Below are 22811 nucleotides of genomic sequence, written 5' to 3'. Positions count from 1 at the left end.
AGATTGACATACATGCAGAATTACCTTTAAGGAATGGATGCTTTCGGGCAGGCAGGTTGCTTGCTGAATTGTTTGAGTTGTTTCAGGCTCTTCTTGTATAGTGGTCTACAGCTCAAATCTTGCAGCTTTTATAGAACGCATATACTGTAAAAGTGAAAGTGTTTGATCATTTGATCACGATTGAGGTAAATCATTAGCCTATGAACCAAATTGATAAGACTTTTTTTGATAAGGACTTGATTATCCTCTGACTATTTAGTTGTAGGAGGGCCTACGAAAAATAATTTTCCACGGGCCGCGATGGTGTCCTGGGTGGTAGCTGGCTGTCCCCGTTCCAATTCCACCTGGTCGTGTTGGTGATCCAGTTTCTGCTGTTTTGTCTGCGGCTATGGAACCCTGACCTGTTCACCGGACGTGCTACCTTGCCCTGGACCTTCTGTTTTGACCCTCTCTCTGATTTGTTTGTATCTGTTTGGATCTGACTGCATTATGTGAGTCGACTCTGTGCTGAGTGCTGACCATAAGAACGTATTTATTTACCTAAGTAGACAATACAGGTCATCTAATCTAATCTAGTATCTGTTCCTGTACTTGTAAAACAGAGTGATTCATAGCACACACCCTAAGTCTACACAGTTTACAGCAGGGCACACACACCTTGTATGCTCATCCACACTGGTTTTCTTCTAGTCGCTTTAATTTCCCGGAATGGGTGGTCAAACTCTTAGACCAATAATTGACAAGCACTAAGGACGGGTCCTATTCAACAATACCACAGGAAGCATCCCATGCTTGGACCCAGGGATGCTCTTACTTCTTCCAAGGAATGTGATCATCCCAAGGACACCCATGTGTAGACGAAAATACCTTAGTGTCCAGGATTAATGTTGTCTCAATTTTACACAAATGTTTTTTTTAGCAATTAGTATTGGAAAATAAATGTAAACACTGAATACATCTTTACTGTGTCATGTTTGTTATTATTTTACATGTTAAAATGGGATGCACACAATGTACAATCCATTTGCGAACATAGCAAACAAATATTTAAGATAACAATTACATAAATTACATTTGTTGAAAGTATAAAAAAACAACTTATTTAATAAATCAATTCCTATAACTATGCTGTGTGCATTTGAACCAAAATTTCCCCAAGCATACCCAGGATGCCTTCCACTATTTAGGTGCCCACTCTATTGCAGTCCAAAAAAATTAACTGGTGAAGTATTTACACAGAAATGTCATTGAGAGAGAGCGGGAGAGAGAGAGCGAGAGAGAAAGAGAAACAAAGGGAAGTTGACTTGTTGAGTGAGAGACTGCACAGAGGCATGCTGAAACCACAGAGACCTGTGGTGTTCCTCTCAGCCATAGTGGGGGCTTTTGAAGTTGAAGCGTTTCCTCTCTGTGAAACCTGTCATCTGGAGAGAGGAAGGGAGATGGTTTTATGTCTCAAGTCGAGAGATGATATAGTTATGGTTTCAACATGGGAAAGAACCGGACCAGTGTTGCATGTTTGTTATGGACACAAAGACAAACACTTACTCACTTGACTTGGGTCTCTTGTGAAGTATCTCTTCTCTATGACCTAAAATAATAAGCACAAGTATTCAGTGATTGAGGACATGTTTATGTACACTCTTAGAATGTGGATACTCATGTATAGAAATAACAGTATACTGTATGTGACAGACAACCTTGATTCGGTCTTATGTAGCAACATTTGAAATTGTATTTTTTACATAGGATATAAGCAGAGACACAGAGCTACAAAATGGTATATCATGCACTGCATGTTTGAGGAACAATGGGAAAGTAATTCTGCTTTGAAACTTGATAAACATGTAACCTCAATTTTGAGAATTTTGAGCTCTCCTTTGTCTACACCCATTCAGCATCGGTCACACCCTCTTAAGCTTTAGCCCCACCCATCTCTTGAAGGATTCACATGTGAGGTCATGTGCTAAACAGCAAATAGTGCAGTAAAGATTAAGACTAAAAGTGCTAAAAGTAGTGGCCTACAATATGGAAAAATTCCAGGTAAACACAAAGTGTCCAGATAAAAATATTTTATAAATATTAGATGATACTTACCCAGACACACTTGTCTAAATTAATGGATCATGTGAGAGAAATGCGATATTCCCCAGCCACATCTTGCCAAGAGGATGGGTCTCTACAGAAGGTGTAAACGGTACAGCCAAATGGTTACCGTAATTTCTGGACTATTAACCTGTTATGGCTAGGGGGCAGTATTTTCACGGCTGGATAAAAAACATACCCGATTTAATCTGGTTACCACTCCTACCCAGTAACTAGAATATGCATATACTTATTACATATGGATAGAAAACACCCTAAAGTTTCTAAAACGGTTTGAATGGTGTCTGTGAGTATAACAGAACTCAAATGGCAGGTCAAAACCTGAGAGATTCCTTTACAGGAAGTGGCCTGTCTGACCATTTCTTGAACTTCTTTTCCATCTCTATCTTTTACTAAGGATCTCTGCTCTAACGTGACACTTCCTACGTCGTCCATAGGCGCTCAGAGCCCGGGAAAAAACAGAATGTCGTCATCCCAGCCCCAGGCTGAAACACATTATCGCCTTTCTCAAGTGGCCGATCAAGGGACTCTGGGCTTAGGCGCGTGACCCGACCGCCCCAACCTTTGTGATTTTTTCCTCTGTTTGCCGAAAAGGAGATTCCCTGTCGGAATATTATCGCTTTTCTACGAGAAAAATGGCGTAAAAATTGATTTTAAACAGCGGTTGACATGCTTCGAAGTACGGTAATGGAATATTTAGAATTTTTTTGTCACGAATTGCGCCATGCGACCCTTCTTTACCATTTCGGATAGTGTCTGGAACGCACGAACAAAACGCCGCTATTCGGATATAACGATGGATTATTTTGGACCAAACCAACATTTGTTATTGAAGTAGCAGTCCTGGGAGTGCATTCTGACGAAGACAACAAAAGGTAATGAAACTTTTATAATAGTAAAGCTGATATTGGTGAGTGCTAAACTTGCCGGGTGTCTAAATAGCTAGCCCGTGATGCCTGGGCTATGTACTTATCTATAATTCTTAAAATAATTGTTATGCTTTTTGTGAACGTTTATCGTGAGTAATTTAGTAAAATGTTAGCGAATTCCCCGGAAGTTTGCGGGGGGTATGCTAGTTCTGAACGTCACATGCTAATGTAAAAAGCTGGTTTTTGATATAAATATGAACTTGATTGAACAAAACATGCATGTATTGTATAACATAATGTCCTAGGGTTGTCATCTGATGAAGATCATAAAAGGTTAGTGCTGCATTTAGCTGTCTTCTGGGTTTTTGTGACATTATATGCTAGCTTGAAAAATGGGTGTCTGATTATTTCTGGCTTGGTACTCTGCTGACATAATCTAATGTTTTGCTTTCGTTGTAAAGCCTTTTTGAAATCGGACAGTGTGGTTAGATAAAGGAGAATCTTATCTTTAAAATGCTGTGAAATAGTCATATGTTTGAAAAATTGAATTTTTTGTATTTTAGAGGAGTTTGTATTTCGCGCCAAGCCCATCATTGGATATTGGAGCGGAGTTCCGCTAGCGGAACGTCTAGATGTAAGAGGTTAACCACAAAAACCAAAACCACAGCTAAATGCAGCACTAACCTTTGATGATCTTCATCAGATGACACTCCTAGGACATTAAGTTATACAATACATGCATGTTTTGTTCAATCAAGTTCATATTTATATCAAAAACCAGCTTTTTACATTAGCATGTGACGTTCAGAACTAGCATTACCACCGAATACTTCCGGTGAATTTACTAAATTACTCACGATAAACGTTCACAAAAAACATAACAATTATTTTAAGAATTATAGATACAGAACTCCTTTATGCAATCGCAGTGTCCGATTTTAAAATAGCTTTTCGGTGAAAGCACATTTTGCAGTATTCTGAGTAGATAGCCCGGCCATCACAGGCTAGCTATTTTGACACCCACCAAGTTTGGTACTCACCAAACTCAGATTTACTATAAGAAAAATTGGATTACCTTTGCTGTTCTTCGTCAGAATGCACTCCAGGACTTCAACAACAAATGTTGTTTTGGTTCCAAATAATCCATAGTTATATCCAAATAGCGGCGTTTTGTTCGTGTGTTCAAGACACTATCCGAAGGGTAACGAAGGGTGACGCGCCGGCACGTTTCGTGGCAAAAAAATTCAAAATATTCCATTACCGTACTTCGAAGCATGTCAAACGCTGTTTAAAATAAATTTTTATGCGATTTTTCTCGTAAAATAGCGATAATATTCCGACCGGGAGTCGTTGTTTTCGTTCAAAGACTGAAAATGTAAAATGGACTCTTCACGTGCAGGCGCGCACCCGTCTCATTGTTCTCAGATCGACCACTATCTAAATGCGCTAATGTTTTTCAGCCAGAGACTGCAGAGTCATCATTCAACGTTCTGGCGCCTTCTGAGAGCCAATGGGAGCCTTAGAAAGTGTCACGTTACAGCAGAGATCCTCTGTTTTGAATAGAGATGACAAAGAAGGCCAAGAAATGGTCAGACAGGGTACTTCCTGTACAGAATCTTCTCAGGTTTTGGCCTGCCATTTGAGTTCTGTTATACTCACAGACACCATTCAAACAGTTTTAGAAACTTTGGAGTGTGTTCTATCCAAAGCTACTAATTATATGCATATTCTAGTATCTGGGCAGGAGTAATAACCAGATTAAGTTGGGTACGTTTTTTATCCGGCCGTGAAAATACTGCCCCCTATCCATAACAAGTCAAGCGCACCTGAATATAAACCGCACCCACTGAATTAAAAAAAATATATATTATTTTGAACATAAATAAGCCGCACATGTCACCAAGCCGCAGGTGCCTACCGGTACATTGAAACAAATGAACTTTACACAGCTTTAACGAAACACGGCTTGTAACAAAAATAAATAGGCTTTAACGAAACACGGCTTGTAACAAAAATAAATAGGCTTTAACGAAACACGGCTTGTAACAAAAATAAATAGGCTTTAACGAATCACGGCTTGTAACAAAAAATAAAAAATGAGCAGTAAACAGTAGCCTACCAAGAAAGTCATTGGTCACCATCTTCCTCCTCCTGTGCACTGAAACCATCTCCTTCGGTGTCGGATTTGAATAGCCTCAGAATTGCTTCATCCGATATTGGATCATTTTCATTGTCACTCTCGTCACTTTCATCCGGAGGCAAATCCCCCGCTGAGCCCTCTTCAACACGCAGCAGTCCAGCCTTTCGAAACCCGTTGATGATAGTGGATTTTTTGACAATGCTCCACGCTGTCAGGACCCACAAATTTGAAAGCGGGAAAAATCCATATATTAGCCGTGTCATTGTTTAAGCCGCAAAGTTCAAAGCGTGGGAAAAAAGTTGCAGCTTATAGTCCGGAATATACGGTACTTGCATAGTAGCAATATCAGAAATAGATAGTGTCAATATAAATATAATAATATACAGTATGTACAAGAACAGTATCAATAACGATATCAGTGATAGATGAGGTAGTTAAATGCATACAATCAGGGGTAAAGTGGCTAAGCAGCGGGATAAAACAAATCGTATCAGCAATGCGTGTGTGTTAGGAGAGAGTCATTTGAATAGAGGCACTGCAGATAGTGATGATGACTGGTCCGTCTGAACCACACATGAACAAGGGAATCTATAATCGAAGAGCCTGTTTCTGTCCTCTCCTTGACTTTGGTGCAGGGCATTTGATGTCCATAGCCTCTTCATCACAAAACTTCCTGATCTTCTCAAAAAGATACATTTGTCTAGCTGTGTCCAGTCCAGGTGGTGCGTGTACAGGCAGACCATCTATGGCTCCAGAGCATCGAAGCTGAAAAACAGGAAATAACAACAACTAAACATCAGAAGACATTGCAACCTTGCACAACATCAATTCACCTCCCAAGTTTAGATAAGAAGAATAACCTCATACAATGCAATGAAAATGATATTCACCTGTAGTGCTGGTATTGCTTCATCTGTGGCAGTGGCCAGAAGTACAGAGTCAGGTATTGTTGCCAGCCATAGCTTTCCACCAGCACCTTACCATCCTCCAGTCCAACCAGCTGTGGGATGTTGGCCCCTGCCACAGTGTTGTCCTTCACAACACCAGCAATCTCAGACAAATTGCCAATCATGTTGGAGGTCAATTCTATAATCAAAACATGTTGTTTCTGCTTTACATACCAAGTGTTGTCAACGATTCCTTGTAGATATGCCACACTGCTGTTTTTGTCACATGGGATGGCTGCAGCTTTCCACCAAAGTGTTTGTGTCCTGGGTGGCATCCTGGTAATACTATTGCACTTTCCTCTAAGTAGTTGTTGATGAAGTTCACCACTCGCTGCAAGTCCTCATGCTTCAGGTGTAACCTGTGCTTGCTTGGACCAGCTCTCTTTTTAATGAGAGGCATTAGAGCATTCTTCTTGTTTGACTGGTGGAGGAGATTCAGGCGTGTTCTACTGATGCTGAAAGACAAATTCCAGATACAAATATTTTAGCATTATTATACAATAGATAGCCGTAATCACCATCAGACACACCTGGCTAACTTGATGGGCCATCAGCTAGCTAGCTAACAGTAAGCTTTAACTTGGGGTAATTTGTTAGACATGTAGCTAGCTATCTAAACAATGATCCATAATCCCAATCCACAGAGTACTAGCAATAGAAACAGATTGTCATAACTAGCTATAGTTAACCAAACATGTTCATTGTTAGCTAGTTAACATTAGGCTGTAACTAGCAATGCAAAATGGCATTCTGAGAAAACATTACTACACAGATCATAAACGTAATGTTAGCTAGCGAGCCAGCCGTCTAACGTCAGCTAGTTAGTTAACAGTAAACTTTAACTTGCAATGAAAACAACTTTCTGAGAACATTAGAAACGTATAATATCTGATACTGTAGCTAGACTCTTACCCGTATTCATGGATGAACGCTTCACGGCAGACTTCAACCCCTTTCATTATTAAGAGGTCCTGTTTCATTTCTGTTTTGTTTGTACAGCTTGCTTCGCCCGTTGTGTCAAGTCACTCTCGTTCACACTGACCGTGAGTAATGCCATAAGAATCACAAACATCAAAAAGGTCAAAAAAATAAGTCCATTACCTATAGCTGTTACCATACTAATGATGTGTGTCCACTGCCCATACATTATCCATACATTGGGCTTTAATTGATAGCAAAAGGACAAGGCTGCAGGTTGTCTTTGACCGAGTGATGGATAACTCAGTATCGATAGAGGCCTAGAAGGCTAATTGAAGTGAGGATGCATCTACCAGGCTGATCTCCTCAGCATTGAAGTCTTCAGACAGGAAAGCTGTCCTGGTGAGAACATCATTCCTCTTGTTCTCTGGGATCTGATCAAACTTGGTGACTATCAGGAGAAAAGGCACGGAGCTATCAGCAAACTGCTCTCTGTCGTAATCATTGGAGGTGTTCAGGCAAGGGAACATATTCAAGACAAGACAAGTAAGTATAGTTTCTCCATGATAATAACTTATATTTAACTTTAAATATATGTTAAAACATTTCAAATTCAGTTATTTCAGTAGGATACACCCATGAGACAATTACCCCTGTTGGGGAGGAGTCTTTGTTCAAGGCCTCTAGTGACAAGCAATATACAGTACCAGTCAAAAGTGTGGACACACATACTCATTCCAGGGTTTTTCTTAATTTTTACTATTTTCTACATTGTAGAATAATAGTGAAGACATCAAAACTATGAAATAACACATACGGAATCATGTAGTAACCAAAAAAGTGTTAAACAAATAAAATATATATTTGTTATTTCAGATTCTTCAAAGTAGCCACCCTTTGTCTTGATGACAACTTTGCATTCTCTTGGCATCCTCTCAACCAGCTTCATGAGGTAATGAGGTTAATGCAGTGCCATCGTCTTGGCTCACTAACAAAGTCTGCCCCCCCCCCCCGCCCAAAGTCTGCCCCCCCCTTCTCAGTGGCTGATGTGAGTAAAACATTTAAACGTGTTAACCCTCGAAAGGCTGCTGGCCCAGGCGGCATCCCTAGCCGTGTCCTCAGAACATGCGCAGACCAGCTGGCTGGTGTGTTTACAGACATATTTAATCACTCCCTATTCTAGTCTGTTGTCCCCACATGCTTCAAGATGGCTACCATTAACCATTCAAGAAGGCAAGGATAACTGAACTAAATGACTACCGCTGTCACAACGTCGACTGAAGGTGGCGCCTCTCCTCGTTCGGGCGGTGCTCGCCGGTCATCGTCGCCGGCCTACTACCTGCCACCGATCCTCTGTTCATTTTATTTTGGTTTGGTCTGGTTTATGTGAGCACCTGTATTGTGTTAGATCGTTAGTGGGGGGGGGGGGGCCTCTTCTACTCTGTTTTCGGGCTCTTCCTTACTTGTATTTTTTGCCCTGCCTTACATGTTGTTAGCAGTTTGGACTATTGCCTATTAAACGTGTGTTCACGGACCTTGGTCTCCTGCGCCTGACTTCACCCCTCCTGCTGCTTTGAGTTCCCTGAAAACCGCCCTGTGGCACTCACTTCTGTCATCATGAAGTGCTTTGAGAGGCTAGTCAAGGATCATATCACCGCCACATTACCGGCCAGCCTAGACCCACTTCAGTTTGCATACCGCCCCAACAGGTTCACAGATGACACAACCGTCATCACGCTGCACACTGCCCTATCCTATCTGGACAAAAAGAATACCTATGTAAGAATGCTGTTCATTGACTAGAGCTCAGCATTCAACACCCTAGTGCCCTCCAAGCTCATCATCAAGCTGGAGGCCCTGGGTCTCAACCCCGCCCTGTGCAAATGGGTCCTAGACTTTCTGACGGGCCGCCCCCCCAGGTAGTGAAGGTAGGAAACATCATCTCCACTTCGCTGACCCTCAACACTGGGGCCCCACAAGGGTGTGTGCTCACCCCTTTCCTGTACTCCCTGTTCACCCACGACTGTGTGGCCACGCACGCCTCCAACTCAATCATCAAGTTTGCAGACGACACAACAGTAGTGGGCTTGATAACCAATAATGACGAGACAGCCTACATGGAGGAGGTGAGGGCACTCGGAGTGTGGTGTCAGGAAAACAACCTCTCACTCAACGTCAACAAAACAAAGGAGATGATTGTGGACTTCAGGAAACAGCAGAGGGAGCACCCCCCTAGCCACATCGAAGGGACAGCAGTGGACAAAGTGGAAAGTTTAAAGTTCCTGGGCGTACACATCACAGACAAACTGAAATGGTCCACCCACACAGACAGTGTAGTGAAGAAGGCGCAACAGCGTCTCTTCAACCTCAGGAGGCTGAAGAAATTTGGCCTGTCACCCAAAACCCTGACAAACTTTTACAGATGCACAATCGAGAGCATCCTGTCGGGCTGTACCACAGCCTGGTACAGCAACTGCACCGCTCTCAACCACTTTAATAATGTTTACATATTTTACTTTACTCATATCACATGTATATACTGTATTTTATATAATCTACTGCACCTTGACTATGGCGCTCGGCCATCGCTCATCCATATATTTATATGTACATATTCTCATTCACCCCTTCAGATTTGTGTGAATTAGGTAGTTGGTGGGGAATTGTTAGATTTCTTGTTAGATTTGTGTGTAGTAGGTAGTTGGGAATTGTTAGATATTACTTGTTAGATATTCCTGTACTGTTGGAACTAGAAGCACAAGCATTTCGCTACACTCGCATTAACATCTGCTTACCATGTGTATGTGACCAATAATATTTGATTTGATTTGATTTAGTCACCTGTAATGCATTTCAATTAACAGGTGTGCCTTGTTAAAAGTAATTTTGTGGATTTTCTTTCCATCTTAAAACATTTGAGCCCGTCAGTTGTATTGTGACAAGGTAGGGGTGGTATACAGAAGATAGCCCTATTTGGTAAAAGACCAAGTCCATACTATGGCAAGAAAAGCTAAACGTTGTATTTAACCTTTATTTACCTAGGCAAGTCAGTTAAAACCTGTCTGGGCTAGGGGGCAGTATTTTCATGTCCGGATGAAAAACTTACCCAATTTAAACAGGTTACTACTCTGGCTCAGAAACTATAATATGCATATTATTAGTAGATTTGGATAGAAAACACTCTGAAGTTTCTAAACCTGTTTGAATGGTGTCTGTGAGTATAACAGAACTCATATGGCAGGCAAAAACCTGAGAAAAAAATCCAACCAGGAAGTGGATTGTAGTTTTCAAGACTGGGCCTATTCAGTATACAGTGACTTAGGGTTCAATTTGCACTTCCTAAGGCTTCCACTAGATGTCAACAGTCTTTAGAACATGTTTCAGGCTTTTGCAGTCAACAGAGAGCGAACAAGACCTCCTGGAGTCTGATGACCGAGAGAATGACAGGCCACAATTATGCGCGTTCACGTGAGGAGGTAGCTGTGTTCCAAAACATTTTTCAAGACACTGTAATCGTCCGGTTGGAATATTATTGAAGTTCTAAGTTAAAAAGGCCCTAAAGATTGATGTTTTACAACGTTTGACATGTTTCAACGAACGTAAATATAACTTTTTGTCGTGAAATTTTCGGTGCGCTTCCTACATTTGGAGTAGCTTACTGAACGCGCAAACAACAAGGAGTTATTTGGACATAAATTATGGACTTTATCGAACAAAACAACATTTATTGTGGACCTGGGATTCCTGGAAGTGCCTTCTGATGAAGATCATCAAAGGTAAGTGAATATTTCTAATGCTATTTATGATTTTAGATGACTCCAAAATGGCGGGTATCTGTAATGCCTGGTGTATTTTTGTGAGCGCAGTACTCAGATTATTGCAAAGTGTGCTTTCCACGTGAAGCTTTTTTGAAATCTGTCACAGCGGTTGCATAAAGATGTTCATCTATAATTCTTTGAATAACAGTTTAATATTTTATCAACGTTTACGATGAGTATTTTTGTAAATTGTTGTGCTGATTCACCGAAGTATTGGAGGCAAAATATTTTCTGAACATCACGGGCCAATGTAAAATGCTGTTTTTGGATATAAATATCAACTTTATCGAACCAAACATACATGTATTGTGTAACATAATGTCCTAGGAGTGTCATCTGATGAAGATCGTCAAAGGTTAGTGCTTCATTAGCTGTGTTTTGGGTTTAATTGACACATGTCCTTGCTTGGAAAATGGCTGTGTGATTATTTTTGTCAATGTACTCTCCTAGCATAATCTAATGTTTTCCTTTCGCTGTAAAGCCTTTTTGAAATCAGACAATGTGGTTACATCAAGGAGAAGGGTATCTTTAAAATGGTGTAAAATAGTCATATGTTTGACAAAGTAGAATTTTGACATTTTGTTGTTTTTCAATTTGCCGCCCTGATATTTCACTGGCTGTGTCCCGCAGGTGGGACGCTACCGTCCCACCTAGCCCATAGAGGTTAAGAACAAATTGTTATTTTACAATGACGGCCTACCCCTGACAAACCTTCCCCTAACCCGGACAACGCTGGGCTAATCGTGCGCCACCCTATGGAACTCTTGGTCACGGCCAGTTGTGATACAGCCCGGGATCAAACCAGGGTCTGTAGTGATGCCTCTAGCACTGAGATGAAGTGCCTTAGACTGCTGTGCCACTCGGGAGCCCATAAATAAGCAAAGAAAAATGACAGTCCATCATTACTTTAAGACATCAAGGTCAGTCAATCCGGAAAATGTGTGCAGTCGCAAAAAACATCAAGCGCTATGATGAAACTGGCTCTCATGAGAACCAACACAGGAAAGTAAGACTCAGAGTTACCTCTGCTGCAGAGGATAAGTTCATTAGAGTTAATTGCACCTCAGATTACAGCCCAAATAAATGCTTCACAGAGTTCAAGTAACAGACATATCTCAAAATCAACTGTTGAGATGATTGCGTGAATCAGGCCTTCATGGTCGAATTGCTGCAAAGAAACAACTACAAAAGGAAGCCAATAAGAAGAGACCAAGAAACACTAGCAATGGACATTAGTTTGGTGGAAATCTTTCCTTTGGTCTGATGAGTCCAAATTTGTATCTTTGTGAGACGCATAGAGGTGAATGGATGATCTCCGCATGTGTGGTTCCCACCGTGAAGCATGGAGGAGGAGGTGTGATGCTATGGGGGTGCTTTGCTGGTGACACTGTCTGTGATTTATTTAGAATTCAAGTCACACTTAACCAGCATGGCTACCACAGCATTTTGCAGTGATACGCCATCCCATCTGGTTTACGCTTAGTAGGACTACTATTTGTTTTTCAACAGTGACCCAAAACACAACTCCAGGCTGTGTAAGGGCTATTTGATTAAGGAGATTAATGGAGTGCTGCATCAGATGACCAGGCCTCCACAATCACCCGACCTCAACCCAATTGAGATGGTTTTGGATGAGTTGGACCGCAGAGTAAAGGAAAAGCTGCCAACAAGTGCTCAGCATATGTGAGAACTCCTTCAAGACTGTTGGAAAAGCATGAAGAGACTGTTGGAAAAGCATGAAGCTGGTTGAGAGAATGCCAAGAGTGTGCAAAGCTGTCAAAGGCAAAGGGTGGCTACTAAAAAAAATCTCATATATAAAATATATTTGGATTTGTTTAACACTATTTTGGTTACTATATGATTTCATATGTGTTATTTCATAGCTTTGATGTCTTCACCATTATTTTACAATGTAGAAAATAGTAAAAATAAAGAAAAACCATTGAATGAGTAGGTGTGTCCAAACTTTTGACTGGTACTGCAGGTTCTGGTTGGATTTCTTGTTTGTCAAGTCGTGAACAAATACAATTCATGTGAGGACACAAATAATGTGTCATTACTGATCTATACAGTAGGTTTGCTTTATGTTATGACTTATACAGCCAACCAGATGTTTGACTTTACCATTGACAGAGTTGTAGAAAACCACTCTGGTGCATTCAGACTGCTGGCACAGCCCACAGATCCTCTAACATCCCATAATTCTATGCAGTAGGTCTTCTCCTCTGGTGTGCCCTCCTTGTAGTAATGGACCTGTAATAGAGAATAAACTCAATGATCCTGACTGATAAACCTCAATGATCCTGACTGATAATCCTCAATGATCCTGACTGATAAATCTCAATAATCCTGACTGATAAACCTCAAAGTAAATATTTATCTGAGCAGACGTTCAGGTGGTGTACTTTATTTAAAAAGGTTATTTTTGCTTCATCTGAGACCACTCACCACTTCCACTCCAGCTCACCTTACCTCAGCTTTCACTTTCAGTATGAATAATCTGCTAGACCATGGCACCATTTCACTGTGTGTGTGTGTGTGTGTGTGTGTGTGTGTGTGTGTGTGTGTGTGTGTGTGTGTGTGTGTGTGTGTGTGTGTGTGTGTGTGTGTGTGTGTGTGTGTGTGTGTGTGTGTGTGTGTGTGTGGAGGGAGGGGTGTGGAAGGAGGGAGGTGGGGGTTGTAAAGGAGGTAGCACTGTATATAGAGAGACAACACCTCACGTGATTGGTCGGAAGAAAAGGCAATACGCTCACGTGATTGGTCGGAGGAAAAGGCCATAAACTCACCTAATTGGTCAGAAGAAAAATCCCTGCCCACACTATACCCATCGTGTGTTACAGCCGTGCAACCTGGGATTTACAACTACAAACCATTTTGGCGCAAGTTAGACGTTACATTTGTGTCAAAACGTATTTTCTTCGTAAGAAAGTGCTCAGTGAGGTAGTAAACAAGGTTATTTGTTGAATTGTAAAGTAAGAGAAGCATTTCTAATGTTCTTGTTCCTGTTGAGGTCCTGACAGGTTAGGGACATGAATGACGTTCTAAAGAGACATACGGATGGTGTACTTTGTTTTAAAAGGTGATTTTTGGTATGAATCATCTGAGGCCACTTACAACCAACTTAAAAATGTGTGATATTTCCACTCCATCTCACCTGCTCATCCGGGAGGACTTTGTCCTGAATTCAGCACACTGCTTAAGGAAGTGAGTCTTTCTTTGTCATAGACAACAAATTAATCCAGATGCGGTATGTTTTGTTGCATCTTGTTACGTCTCTTGAGGACTTCTTCTATTTCATTCTATGTCTTGCGACCCTTTTTGATTTTCTGTTAGTGCTTATCCTTTAATGGTGTTGTTTGGAGCCCATGACTTCAAGAAGAGTTGTCAAAATATTCAGGTGTCACAATGTCATCGGCATCCCTTACATGAGAATATAACGCAGATCAGTTATGACATCATGCTACTGAAGGTAATCTTCAAGACACCCCTAATGTCTCATTTCTACAGTATATAGTACTTATTTTGTATAAACTTTAAATGAATGCAGGGCTTTATAAGAAATGCATTCAATTGATACTGATTATCTTCACTGACATGAATGTTTATACAGTTTATTCAAGGTTTATTCTGAATTATACAAATAGAATATAATAACTTTACCTAATTGTATTTTATTTATTTTCCTCTTATAGTTAAAGACCACAGCTCGTCTAACTGAGAATGTGACGGTCATTGGACTCCCAAATGGAGTGTGAACGTATCCCAGCATCTCCCAAATGCTCCGTAGCTGGTTGGGACAAGACTAACTCAAACAACAAACAGGGTTCTGGCATTTTTACTCATTCATTTAATACAAGAATAAGATGCAAACCCCATAATTGAGAAGTGTACATATTCAGAGATATAATAATGTGTGTTTCCTGTCCTCTCTGAGGTCACCAAATGAAACACACTCGTCATACCCGTCCCTTAAGTATCCATGGACCATTCCCACCTTCTCACAAGTGGACATTTTGTATCAAATCCCCATTTTGAGGATTTAGGAGTTCGCTGTGAAATGCTTTGTTCTCTCTATGTGTCTCTTTCTGCATGGCCAGGGGGAGAGGGTCTCCTCCAGGAATTTACGACCAGAGAGAGAGAGAGAGAGAGAGAGAGAGAGAGAGAGAGAGAGAGAGAGAGAGAGAGAGAGAGAGAGAGAGAGAGAGAGAGAGAGAGAGAGAGAGAGAGAGAGAGAGAGAGAGAGAGAGAGAGAGAGAACAATCTATACCCAGGGCCACGTAATGACAATAGATAGGACCTTTAATTGAATCTAGGTTTCTCTGGGGACATAATAACAAGCTATCCATACCACAGGAGGGTGGAGCGGGACCTGTATCAGTGATTTAGACCAGATCATCTGCAGAGATATATCTCCCCATGTACTCACCTAAGATTACTTATTACCACATACAGTGCATTCAGAAAAGTATTTCAGACCCCTTGAACTATTTCCACATTTTATTACGTTACAGCCTTATTCTAAAATGGATCAAACATTTTTATTTCGGTCATCAATCAAATCAAATGTTATTTATCACATTCACGTGTTTAATACAGTATATCCATATGGCATTAGTAATGCAAGATATGTAACATTATTAAAGTGATATTATTAAAGTGACTAGTATTCCATTTATTAAAGTGGCCATAGCGGGGTGAACAGGCAGTGACTCACGTGGTTGTTATCTTTGACAATCTTTTTGGCCTTCCTGTGACATCGGGTGCTGTAGGTGTCCTGGAGGGCAGGTATTTTGCACCCGGTGATGCGTTGTGCAGACCGCACCACCCTCTGGAGAGCCCTGCGGTTGTGGGTGGTGTAGTTGCCAAATCATTGGCGGATGATGGTTGCTATTGAAATAAGCTGTGAAGGGAATTTTCTGGGTGTCGATGGTTTAATGAGAGACCAGCTGGCTATAATCTAGTGGCCATCAGTTATTGCAAGTGACCCATTATGTTTAATATATAGTGAGTGACAGTACCATGGAAATTAAGTGTTCTCATTTAAACCTGTATATCTATTTTTTTTTTTAATGTTAGACCAATATCTGATAGTACAATTAAATAACAATTAAAACTTTTTAAAATAATCATAAATATCCATAATATGAAATAATAACATGACTACACAGATACAGGATCATAAATAAAACAAATATGCTGAAAATAATGATTAGAATAATATGAAGAAACAACAAGAACAACCTAAGGAAATGAAAGTTTGATCCAGCATTAACATGGAGGAAAAACCTCATCCAAATCCTCTGCACTTTCACACAATCTCCTCAGGCTACACAACTGAGACTCAAATCATTCACTCAATTAAACTCTGCTCCTCCACCTCACTTACTTAACTTAACCACCAGAGGGCAACACAACCACATGCTAATGTAAAAAGATGGTTTTTGATATAAATATGAACTTGATTGAACAAAACATGCATGTATTGTATAACATAATGTCCTAGGAGTGTCATCTGATGAAGATCATCAAAGGTTAGTGCTGCATTTAGCTGTGGTTTTGGTTTTTGTGACATTAATGCTTGCTTTGAAAATGAATGTGTGATTATTTCTGGCTGGGTACTCTCCTGACATAATCTAATGTTTTGCTTTCGCTGTAAAGCCTTTTTGAAATCGGACAACGTGGTTGGATTAACGAGAGTCTTGTCTTTGTTTGAGAAATGGAAGTTATAGCATTTTTTAGGTATTTGTATTTCGCGCCACGCGATTCCACTGGCTGTTGAACAGAGTGGGACGCTGACGTCCCACCTTGCCCATAGAAGTTCACATGAACCTGTTAGGGCTAGGGGGCAGTATTGACACGGCTGGATAAAAAACGTACCCGATTTAATCTGGTTACTACTCCTGCCCAGTAACTAGAATATGCATATAATTATTGGCTTTGGATAGAAAACACCCTAAAGTTTCTAAAACTGTTTGAAGGGTGTCTGTGAGTATAACAGAACTCATATGGCAGGCCAAAACCTGAGAAGATTTCAAGCAGGAAGTGGCCTGTCTGAGAAGTAGTGTTTCATCTTGGCTCTTTTTATTGAAGACTCAGGATCTGTGCAATAACCTGACACTTCCTACGGCTTCCATAGGGTCTCAGAGCCCGGGAAAAAGCTGAACGATATCGAGGCAGGCTCTGGCTGAAACACTTTATCGCTTTTGGCAAGTGGCCACTCAGAGTACTATGGGCTTAGGCGCGTGCCCGCTTCGACCGAATGCTTTCTTTTCCTTTGTCTGTTTACCTAAAAGCAGATTACCTGCCCTCCATGACACCTACAGCACCCGATGTCACAGGAAGGCCAAAAAGATCATCAAGGACAACAACCTCAACAAGCTCACACTGCTATCATCTGGCTTTAATCTGGTTACTACTCCTGCCCAGTAACTAGAATATGGATATAATTATTGGCTTTGGATAGAAAACACTCCAAAGTTTCTAAAACTGTTTGAATGGTGTCTGTGAGTATAACAGAACTCAAATGGCAGGTCAAAACCTGAGAAGATTCTGTACAGGAAGTACCCTGTCTGACCATTTCTTGGCCTTCTTTGCCATCTCTATCCATTACAAAGGATTTCTGCTGTTACGTGACACTTCCTACGGCTGCCATAGGCTCTCAGAAGGCGGCAAAAAGCTGAATCGTGGCTTTGCAGGCTCTGGCTGAAAAAAAGTAGCGCGTTTGGGTAGTGGCTGGTTACAGTACTGTGAGACTCAGGCTCGTGCCCGCGTCGACCGAAAGCTTTGTTTTCTTTCCTTTGTTTACCTAAACGGAGATTCCCGGTCGGAATATTATTGCTTTTTTACGAGACAAATGGCATAAAAATTGATTTTAAACAGCAGTTGACATGCTTCGAAGTACGGTAATGGAATATTTAGAATTTTTTTGTCACGAATTGCGCCATGCTCGTAACCCTGATTTACCATTTCGGATAGTGTCTGGAACACACGAACAAAACACCGCTATTTGGATATAACGATGGATTATTTTGGACCAAACCAACATTTGTTATTGAAGTAGCAGTCCTGGGAGTGCATTCTGACGAAGACAACAAAGGTAATCAAACTTTTGTAATAGTAAATCTGACTTTGGTCAGGGCTAAACTTGGTCAGTGTCTAAATGGCTAGCCGTGATGGCCGGGCTATCTACTGAGAATATTGCAAAATGTGCTTTCACCGAAAAGCTATTTTAAAATCGGACACCTCGATTGCACAAACGAGTTCTGTATCTTTAATTCTTAAAATAATTGTTATGTTTTTTGTGAACGTTTATCGTGAGTAATTTAGTAAATTGTTAGTAAATTCCCCGGAAGTTTGCGGGGGGTATGCTAGTTCTGAACGTCACATGCTAATGTAAAAAGCTGGTTTTTGATATAAATATGAACTTGATTGAACAAAACATGCATGTATTGTATAACATAATGTCCTAGGTGTGTCATCTGATGAAGATCATCAAAGGTTAGTGCTGCATTTAGCTGTCTTCTGGGTTTATCCTCTCTAGGCTAGGCGGGACGAATTCGTCCCACCTACGTAACAGCCACTTGCAGCCTGTGGCGCGATTTTCAAAATCTTAAAAATCCTATTACTTCAATTTCTCAAACATATGACTATTTTACAGCCATTTAAAGATAAGACTCTCGTTAATCTAACCACACTGTCCAATTTCAAAAAGGCTTTACAACGAAAGCAAAACATTAGATTATGTCAGCAGAGTACCAAGCCAGAAATAATCAGACACCCATTTTTCAAGCCAGCATATAATGTCACCAAAACCCAGAAGACAGCTAAATGCAGCACTCACCTTTGATGATCTTCATCAGATGACAACCCTAGGACATTATGTTATACAATACATGCATGTTTTGTTCAATCAAGTTCATATTTATATCAAAAACCAGCTTTTTACATTAGCATGTGACGTTCAGAACTAGCATACCCCCCGCAAACTTCCGGGGAATTCGCTAACATTTTACTAAATTACTCACGATAAACGTTCACAAAAAGCATAACAATTATTTTAAGAATTATAGATACAGACCTCCTCTATGCACTCGATATGTCCGATTTTAAAATAGCTTTTTGGTGAAAGCACATTTTGCAATATTCTAAGTACATAGCCCAGGCATCACGGGCTCGCTATTTAGACACCCGGCAAGTTTAGCACTCACCATAATCATATTTACTATTATAAAAATGTCATTACCTTTTGTTGTCTTCGTCAGAATGCACACCCAGGACAGCTACTTCAATAACAAATGTTGGTTTGGTCCAAAATAATCCATCGTTATATCCGAATAGCGGCGTTTTGTTCGTGCGTTCCAGACACTATCCGAAATAGTAAAGAAGTGTCACGCGCTTGGCGCAATTCCTGACAATAAAATTCAAAGTATTCCATTGCCGTACGTCGAAGCATGTCAACCGCTGTTTAAAATCAATTTTTACGTCATTTTTCTCGTAGAAAAGCGATAATATTCCGACAGGGAATCTCCTTTTCGGCAAACAGAGGAAAAAATCCCAAAGGCGGGGGCGGTCGGGGTCACGCGCATAAGCTAGTGTCTCTTGATGGGCCACTTGAGAAAGGCGATAATGTGTTTCAGCCTGGGGCTGGAATGACGACATTCTGTTTTTTCCCGGGCTCTGAGAGCCTATGGAAGACGTGGGAAGTGTCACGTTAGAGCAGAGATCCTTAGTAAATGATAGAGATGGCAAAGAAGTTCCAGAAATGGTCAGACAGGCCACTTCCTGTAAAGGAATCTCTCAGGTTTTGACCTGCCATTTGAGTTCTGTTATACTCACAGACACCATTCAAACAGTTTTAGAACATTTAGGGTGTTTTCTATCCATATGTAATAAGTATATGCATATTCTAGTTACTGAGTAGGAGTGGTAACCAGATTAAATCGGGTATGTTTTTTATCCAGCCGTGTCAATGCTGCCCCCTAGCCCTAACAGGTTATGTGACATTATATTCTAGCTTGAAAAATGGGTGTCTGATTATTTCTGGCTGGGTACTCTGCTGACATAATCTAATGTTTTGCTTTCGTTGTAAAGCCTTTTTGAAATCGGACAGTGTGGTTAGATTAACGAGAGTCTTGTCTTTAAAATGGTGTAAAATAGTCATATGTTTGAGAAATTGAAGTAATAGCATTTCTAAGGTATTTGAATAACGCGCCACGGGATTCAACTGGCTGTTGAGTAGGTGCGTCCCACCTAGCCCATAGAGGTTAAGGTTCTATGTTTTCTATTTCTATGTTGGGTTTTTGGCAATGACCTCCAATTAGAGGCAGCTGGTTGTTATTGTCTCTAATTGGAGGCCATATTTAGTTGTGTTTGTTTCACTTGTGTTTTGTGGGTGGTTATTTTCTGTATAGCCTGGGAGCCTTATGGAACTGTTTTCGTCGTTTGTTTATTTTGTTTAAGTGTTTTTTTCAAATAAATTAAGAAGATGAGCACTTTACCCGCTGCGCCTTGGTCCAATCCTTACGACACCTATGACAACTCCGCTGTTCTGGGCTGTTGGCTGGTGTTTGGAGTTAGGGTAAAGCCATTAGTACAGAACCGTAGAATAGCATCTGTTTCATCTGCTTCTCCGAAGTTGTTCAGAGTCCCTAATGCATCATGTACCCCTGTTTGTTGGTTGTCCGCTGTAAACACAAAAATAGCTTTTAAAACCTGTTGGGGCTAGGGGGCAGTATTGTCACTTTCGGATGAAATACGTGCCCATATTAAATTGCCTCCTACTCAAACTCAGAAGCTAGGATATGCATATTATTAGTAGATTTGGATAGAAAACACTCTAAAGTTTCCAAAACTGTTTTAATGATTTCTGTGAGTATAACAGAACTCATATGGCAGGCAAAAACCTGAGAAGATTCCAAGCTGGAAATGAAAATCTGGTTCCTGTAGTTTTCTCAAGTCCTTGCCTTTCTGACACACAGTGAGTTAGGACTCAAATAGCACTACCTAAGGCTTCCACTAGATTTCAACAGTCTTAGAAAGATGTCTGAGCCTTTTGCGGTAAACACAGACCGAAGGAGTACGCTGGTAAGCAGGTGAACAGAAAATCACTTCAGTTCACAGGGCGCATTCACGTTAGAAGATACCTGCGTTCCAAAACGTTTTTCAAGACAATGCATGGGTCCGGTTGGAATATTACTGAAGTTTCACGTTCTCAAGGCCCTAAAGATTGATGCTATACAACGTTTGACATGTTTGAACGTAAATAGTACTTTTTTTTTAACTTTCCGTCGTGAAGGTTTCCGCGCAAACATGGAGTTATTTGGACATAAATTATGAACTTTATCGAACAAAACAACATTTATTGTGGACCTGGGATTCCTGGAAGTGCCTTCTGATGAAGATTATTAAAGGTAAGTGAATATTTATAATGCTATTTATGCGTTTAGATGACTCCAAGACGGCCGGTGTCTATAATTACCTGCTGTTTTTTTCTGAGCACAGTACTCAGATTATTGCAAAGTGTGCCTTCCCAGTAAAGTTATTTTGAAATCTGTCAACGCGATTGCATTCAGGAGGTGTTAATCTATAATTCTTTGAATGACAGTTTAATATTTTATCAAGGTTTATGAATAGTATTTTTTTTTATTTGTTGTGCTGATTTACCGGCATTTTTGGAGGCAAAATATTTTCTGAACAATCACGCGCCATTGTAAAATGCTGTTTTTGGATATAAATATGAACTTGATAGAACAAAAAAATGCATGTATTGTCTAGCATAATGTCCTAGGAGTGTCATCTGATGAAGATTGTCAAAGGTTAGTGCATCATTTTAGCTGGTTTTCTGCTTTTGGTGACGCCTGTCCTTGTATTGAAAATGGCTGTAGGTAATGTTTTGTCTATGTACTGTCCTAACATAATCTAACTTCATGCTTTCGCCGTAAAGCCTTTTTGAAATCGGACAATTTCGGTTAGATTAAGGAGATGTTTATCTTTCAAATGGTGTAAAATAGTTGTATGTTTGAGAAATTGGAATTATGACATTTTGTTGTTTTCAAATTTGGCGCTCTGATATTTCACTGGCTGTTGATAGTGTGTACCGCGGGTGGGACGCTAGCGTCCCACGTTGCCCATAGAAGTTAAAATAGGGTGCCCACATTTTGTTTTTAATGTATAAATATTATTATGGATTTTATTTTTGGACTTACGTCGAAAATAGTGTGATGGTGAAGGGCTACATAAAGGACCTGGCTCAGTTTGCTTCTGAGAATCCCCGTCTAACGCTGTTGGTTCCCAATCAATTATGCCCAGGTAGCCTCTGGGTATCATACAGACGTTAGATAATATTAACAGGTATTTATACAAAATATATGCAGTTTAATTTATAAGAATACGTGCATTTGACATATTACCTAAAAATCATTGTCCATACGTTTTAGAATATCGATATCAAATTTTAATATCCAAACAATTCCCTGAAAAATACCTCTCCAAATCGAATATATTATTTTCACTAACTCACCTTCAGAAAGCTCCATTATGACGGTTTCACAGCTGATCTTTTAGCTGTTCGGGGCTGATAACTCTTCGGGGACTGTTGGCCTTGTGTCTGGAGTTGCGCTTTAGCCAGTCGTACAGAATAGCATATGTCGTGTCTCTAAGGAGAAATATTCTGTACTGAGTTTACAGAGCGGGGGTGGCGTTTTTTTTTTTATATCCGTTTTTCGGGCGACATCCTGTATGCAAAAAGGGTCATATAAAGTACCCACGAATGTCTAGAGACCGAAAAAAAACACAGGCTGGTGTCTCGACATATTCTGTCCGCCTGTATTTCCTTTTGATTTCCTAGCACAGCTTGGAGGTGTCCGTTGTAAATTTATATCCCGGGGTGGTGGGACCGTTAGTATATGTGCTGATTAGAAATAACATATGTTTTAAACTGTAGCAGGTTGTCTAGACAAGATATATTCTGCCTGGGCTGTTTGACTTTTTAGCCTCCACATCCTTGGGGGTGAGATAA

At 40.5% G+C, this 22811-nt stretch overlaps 2 protein-coding genes and 1 long non-coding RNA gene across 4 annotated transcripts in view; 1 reads left to right on the top strand and 2 right to left on the bottom strand.

Annotated features, from left to right (window-relative positions):
- Positions 1-302, bottom strand: part of LOC145850494 (guanylate-binding protein 7) — a 31156-nt gene extending 30854 nt beyond the window's left edge. The window contains exon 1 of one of the 2 annotated variants that reach the window (XM_082969197.1): positions 25-302. The gene's annotated coding sequence lies outside the window, so the exon portion shown is untranslated. The remainder of the gene's footprint in view (positions 1-24) is intronic. The other variant, XM_082969196.1, reaches the window with a different exon arrangement.
- Positions 38-13315, bottom strand: LOC106586886 (rab-like protein 3). Its single transcript, XM_045707447.2, is given in 9 exon segments — positions 38-1421; positions 1550-1588; positions 7331-7487; positions 7618-7668; positions 9329-9334; positions 12775-12826; positions 12920-12952; positions 12955-13048; positions 13268-13315. Coding segments are annotated over 9 exon segments (537 nt in total). The 3' UTR covers positions 38-1364.
- A 318-nt stretch (positions 13316-13633) lies between these two features.
- On the top strand, positions 13634-15451 carry LOC123730492 (uncharacterized). Its single transcript, XR_006761932.2, has 3 exons — positions 13634-13999; positions 14129-14264; positions 14488-15451. It is a non-coding gene; the product is annotated as an uncharacterized LOC123730492 (long non-coding RNA).
- The last annotated feature ends 7360 nt before the right edge of the window (positions 15452-22811 follow it).

The sequence above is a fragment of the Salmo salar genome, chromosome 25 (assembly GCF_965601325.2).
Source record: "Salmo salar chromosome 25, fSalSal1, whole genome shotgun sequence".
Classification (NCBI taxonomy): Eukaryota; Metazoa; Chordata; class Actinopteri; order Salmoniformes; family Salmonidae; genus Salmo; species Salmo salar.
The sequence above is the reverse complement of the archived record's forward strand: the minus strand, read 5'-3'. Positions and strand labels throughout refer to the sequence as shown.